This window comes from Drosophila mauritiana, chromosome 3L (genome assembly GCF_004382145.1).
Source record: "Drosophila mauritiana strain mau12 chromosome 3L, ASM438214v1, whole genome shotgun sequence".
NCBI lineage: Eukaryota > Metazoa > Arthropoda > Insecta > Diptera > Drosophilidae > Drosophila > Drosophila mauritiana.
The window spans coordinates 22,905,067-22,911,066 of NC_046669.1; the positions used below are offsets into that span (position 1 = coordinate 22,905,067).

The 6,000-nt window shown below is 35.9% G+C and overlaps 1 protein-coding gene across 6 annotated transcripts; it reads left to right on the forward strand.

Moving 5' to 3' along the window:
* The first annotated feature begins 180 nt into the window (after positions 1 to 180).
* On the forward strand, positions 181 to 5,213 carry LOC117141049. Of its 6 annotated transcripts, XM_033304335.1 has the most exons (3): positions 403 to 689; positions 753 to 2,182; positions 2,392 to 2,472. In XM_033304335.1, exons 1-3 carry the CDS (start codon positions 600 to 602, stop codon positions 2,444 to 2,446), a joined length of 1,575 nt encoding a protein of 524 aa, XP_033160226.1. In that variant the 5' UTR covers positions 403 to 599; the 3' UTR covers positions 2,447 to 2,472. The 6 variants fall into 6 exon arrangements, with proteins under 6 accessions (XP_033160225.1, XP_033160226.1, XP_033160221.1 ...); XM_033304334.1 differs by lacking the exon at positions 403 to 689 and adding an exon at positions 181 to 264 and having other exon boundaries at positions 753 to 5,213; XM_033304330.1 differs by having other exon boundaries at positions 753 to 5,213.
* Positions 5,214 to 6,000: the final 787 nt, after the last annotated feature.

Consider the following 6,000-nt stretch of genomic DNA (forward strand, 5'->3'; position numbering starts at 1 on the left):
AGGAAACCAAAGTGTACAACCAGGCGATACTTTGAAAGATTGAAACTTTTATTATCATTAGTTGTTTTGGATGCTCTTGATGGACGCTCTTGACCTGCAAAAACAAGAGCGTTATTAAATCTCTCCAGCAATGTGCTGATGATGGTTTTTCGATTTTCGAGGTAGTACACGAAGAGTAGATGTAACTCCGACGCAGATTGCTTGCCACAATGAAAGTCTGAAATCCAACATCAAGCGGTATAATCAGAAGGAACATTAGCCCCGGTAATACTTTCCCAACTTTTCTTTCCGATAAAAACTCTGACATTTCTGCCTAAAAATGGACTATGACACCAAATTCACAACTATGCACCACATCTAGTCAGCCAGTGGACTCGCAAGTACATACTTCTTGGCATGCTAAATCATATTACCTCCTACCTAAACTGAGGCCGTCTTAAATGAGACCATCTTTTTAGGTCCACCTTATAAGCTTATAGAACAGGTCCACCTTGTAAGCTTATAGAACAGTTAACAATAACAGAGATAAAAAAGATTATTTGGTTTTAGATATTGGACCGCCAGAAAAAAAATCGTTATTGCTGTGGTATGTCACAAATATGTGTAGTAAAATTATCTCTACTGTAGTATTTATGTGCCTTTTGCCTAATTTCACACTTTTTCAAGAAAACTTGACAAGGGTATGCAAAGTTAGTGTAGTTCTTGGTCAAATTTAAAATCAGTGAAATAATTTTCGAATTAATATATTTTAGATAAAATGCCTTGACGAATTTACTAATACAACATCAGGCACGGCATATTGGAAGTATAAAGGCATTCCTTACGCAATATCTGAAGATCTGCTGTGCCTTAAATCTGACCATCAAATCTTGATGCGTGTGTGCGATACAAATTATGGGCGTTGGATACCGGATCTGATAGAGTGCAAAATAAAAATAAACAAAAACCTGCACTGCCCTGATGACCTTTTTGAAATTCGAAATGTTGGTAAACTTCCAATTTGTCTAAAAATTTCAACTGAACCTAATGCATTTAATGAACAATTTTGCTACGGCTCAAATATAATTCCAATGGATTTAAAAAGTTTTGAACTATCCGAAGTATCTCAGTTCTTGAAAGAAATGAATATAAGTGAATATTGGCTTCCAATTCGTCGAAATAACGAGCTAATGCCTTATGAAGTACGTTTGCCAGGAAAATCATGGAGAAAAAAAATAAATAGGAGTATAACACACTTGAAAAATAACCCCAACGAGCACTGTCTGAAGCATACTATAAGTAATCAAACTCCAACTGACTTTAAAAGCCAAATAGTATCTGTGGACTGCAATGCTTTCTTGAATGCAGTTTGCATTTTTAAGTCGGAACTGATATCTAACGCTGGATGCCCGAGCGGCTTTGGAGCTTTAGTCTATCAGCCGGCAGTATGTTATGGTGTTGACTGGAATAATACTACTTCTGAACCGCTCGATCTAAAAGAGTACTTAAAAAAACGAAATTGGCTTAGACGGATTTTAGCAAAGTATGTATCAAAGAAAAATCGACACGAATTTTTCAAAATTGATTTCTTTTTTCACCACTTGACAGAAGAATATGTTATAATAATGAGTCTATCTGAAAATTTCCAAATTGTTAGCAAAGGCTTGAAATGGATTCCAACTTTAAGCAAAAAAATTGTGAAGCCAAGTAGTGCTGTTGAAATGGTATTGGAAATAGATCACAGCTCTAAAGGGCTTAGATTGGTGATTTATAATCGAAAGTATTTATGGGGTAATAACAGCTCTTATGCTGGTGTTAAATGTTTTGCATTTTTAAAATATGGCACCTTAAAAAATGCCAGGTTGGACCTTATTTGGGAGAATCAAGAACAATCGTATTCAATACTTAAAGTCAATATAGTTTCAAGCTATCGCACCGAATATTGGTGTGAAGGTCACAGTATTTTCGATTTTCAACTGGTTTCCACCCGGTTATTTGTAGATGTTAACAGAAACACAGCGCCTGTCTTTGTTTTACGCTGGAACGTCTCATGTATAAATGCCAATTTGGCTGATAGCTTGTGTAACGAAGTAACCGATAAAAATGTAAGAAAGCTGGTAGAAGGCATATATCGAAACAAAAATCTGGGTAATCTTCTCATATACGACGTTCGAATAATGGATATGGAATGGATCAAAAATATGTGCGTTGTGTTTTGGATTCACATAACTGCGGCTCTGAAAATAACCGCTTCAATTTATCACAAGGAAATTGCCTTCAGGGACAATACACCGAAAATTCCAGAGGATTTTGTTGCCTTTATGCAAATTAAAATTACACTAAGCAATTTTTTTTTTAATTTCATCAAAAACTCTACTTATCTCATACGTAGTACAGACTACTGTTTTTCAGAGCTTTCATTTTCAAACGACGGAATGCACCTGTGGACTACAACGCGTGTTGGTGAAATCGCTATGACAAAGAATTTGTGTAGTCAAAAAGATGGCATGCCTTATACGCGATTATGCTTAGGTGATTTTGTCCATGGCGCATATTGGAAAGAGTTAACACAACCAGTCGTATGTGAAAGTCCCAAGAATAATACCAAAGTATTGCATGATTTGCAAGTAGCCAAAATGTTTAAGTCCCCACCAGATAAAGTTTTAAAATATTTGAAATATACAATTGCAAAAAGTAAAAATAATATAGTCCCGGCTGACATATTCTTTATTTATAAAATTATTCAGGCAGTGCTTGAAGTCCATTCATCAAATTCTGCGTTTCAACAGACAAATAAAGACTTAACTAAATGGAAGAATGTCCTGTATCAGATTTTCGATATATACAATACATTAATAGGCCTTGACTCCAAAGTTATAAAGATGTCTGCTGAGCTAAACGCAACAAATAAGTTTTTAAAATCGTTTGAAATGTTATGTGACACTTTATCAACTGATTTATCTTTCACTCAAATAGATAATGGTGAAGAGTATTTATCTGAGTTGCACAGTGAAACAATTGACTATGATGATATAGGAGTATCAGTATACATTTCAAAATATATTTTATATTTCTCAATTAATCCAAGTATTGCCAATGTTTCTGGAATAGCATTGTTTGCAAACAATAATACAGAAAATACACATACAAAACTAAAGGGAGCATTTCAAAATGAACATTACCGCTTTCTTCAAGTAAATCATGACATTAATGATATTGTTAATGAACCTGACTTAGAGCTTGCTGTATATGTTCCAATAGAACTCTTTGGCACCTTGAAAGCTTCAACCAATGAGACAAATGACGTTATTGTTGTTATTAAGGTATACTCAAGTGATGAACTATTTCGACAATCTAATAGAAATTTAACACTATTAAGCCGAGTGGCATCTATATCATTACCTGGGTATAGTTCATTTCTGCCTGTACCTGTGCCACTTATCTTTCGCAAATCCAAGAACAAGGGAGTAAGTCCGCCTGGTTCCTGTTTAATCTGGAACTATGAGGGATGGATCGATGGTTATAGTATGTTAAAATATTTCGAAAATAACGGAGGTATAGCGCTATGCCTTTTAAGGCGTTTGGCACCAACTGGATATTTCTTAGAGAAAATTAATTCCATCGAAAATCATTCTATACATAACGATTTAAGTATGAATAATACAAAGGTAAATGGAAGTATTATATGTGTTATTTTACTTTTCTGTTCCATACTGATGGTTATAGGATTTTTATTTTGCAAGTGCATTTGTAGACGTTTGTAAACAATTGTATTACTTTGAACATTGAGATAAATTCGTCGTTTGTTATTTGGCCATGAGCGACTTTTAGATTAGATCAAACTTTTATTTTATTGTAATCTATAAATAAAAGAGGCCTTAATCAAAACAGCACTGAGCTTTTGTTCCAATGAAATGGCAAGAAATCTTCCTTTCTTTTGTGTGCAATATACATAGATCGCCGCTTAATGATATTCCAGATTTGCTATATGATGTGTAACATGTACCTTGATTACAGTCTGATCGTATGAACGATATCGGGAATAATGCACGCCCATTCTAGAGACGCTAGAATGTTAAGATTAAGCATGCATTAAGAGTTTAGTAATGCTTTGCCAGTTTGTTTCACAATGTCTTTTACAACATTTTTTTTTTTATTTCATTAATTGTCTTGCAATTTCTAGAATTTTCTGGAGTCCGTACTATTTTTATAACTAATTTTCCTCCTGCCAATTTCTTCAATTCTCCTCGACTTGAAAGTAACAGGTCGTGTTTTTTCTTCGCTGCGATTTTTTTGATTTTTCTAAATATTACACGATTTGTACACAGTGGTCTGAATTAAGCAAAAATGGACACAGATGTTGGCTGCATCCAAAAAAATAATGTCGTCAGGTAATAAAGCGTGAGCAGTTAAAAATGACCTCTTGGTTGAACTATGCGATAAAATGCTGCAAACTAAGTGAGTTGGTTCAGATTCTAATCTTTATTACTATTGTGTTGCTATTTTTGGGTATGCGAACAAAATGAAATCGCTCATGCGCCAAACAAAAGAAGGCTTTAAGTGACTGATCAGTTTTGTCATTGATAAAGATAGTATTCGCCCTCCCTAGACCAAAAGGGAACGCCTAAAGGAATTGCCCCACAGGCTCCACTCACAACTTGCAGTGTAAAAACCAAATAGAAACAAATTCACTAAAAATTTGCCTTTCTTGGCTTTCCCTTGATTAAACAACGTCTGATGTGTTGTCTTACATGCAAGATGATAACCGATAACTTAAAGTTTCATCGTTCAAGGTAAAGGACAGTAATTTTTGTATAACCGTTAATCGTAGAATCAAATATATCCTAGATTCGTTTAAAAGTATGCATAATTTTAAGTATATAGAGACGTTATCACATAATTAGCACTGTGCAAAGAATTAAGAATATGCTGAGTGACAAAAACCAAACCATCCACATCCACTCACTGTATACAATCAATATCCCAAGCGGGCGATCTCGCTCCGCAAATAATATAAACAAATCGGCAATAGGTGACATATTCACATAATCAGCTCTTTCGGAAGAAATACAGAGTTGCGAATCCCACGCAATGTACACAAACCACATCCGCTAGCTATATAATTAATAACCCAAGCGGGCCATCTCGCTATATAAATAATGTAAACATAAGGGCAGTATAAGAAAGATTTGTGTCACTAACATTTAGTCTTAAGCTGAGATCAAAAGAATAAAGACGTGAAAAATATTTATCCGATAATTTTGTATATCTTAAAGTTGTCTTTAGTCAACTGACGGGACATTAGTTCGACTCAAAATATGACCACTATTTTACTATATATACTGTCGGGTCGCGCAGCCGCCAGCAATTCCTATTTGTGTACATGCTAAAGTGCAGCAATATCTTTCGTTTTCTAAGCCTCCTTCTCCTGCTAGCTCTTTCTTGTACTCCGTCTCGCACCTACACCTTTAGCTTAGCGGTCTGCTGATCGCTCTGCAATAAAATCGCTCATCACCATTTGCTTTCGTAGCCTACATGCAGGGGGAGCAGTACAATGCGAAGCACAGGATAGTCACCCTCGTAGACGATGGGATATTAATAATCAACGAGGGCCCATACGAAAAACTCCGGGAATGGCAGCTTTTCCTCTATTGAACATCATCGGGTATAATCACGTATCAAGTATGCCACTACTCTAGAGTATTAACGGTCTAAACCGTCAAGTAATCCAGAAGCTTAAGGAAGAGGTCAAAAACCATCGGGATTCCGTGCGTCGCGGGACTAGGCATCTTAGCGAGCGTATCCATCTTGCTTCATCTTGTGTGGAGAAGAAGGAGAGTCACACGGGAGTTGCAACACATCGCCAACGACTTCAAAGTAATCGAGGACGACCACTCTTCTAAGGGGGGAGTAGTTACTAAAATTTTAGGCTACCAAAGTAGTCGGAAGATATCGTATGTGACTCTCAGATCACCCTAGTGTTTTTAAAGTGCAGACTTAGAACTTGTCGTGGTGAACCAA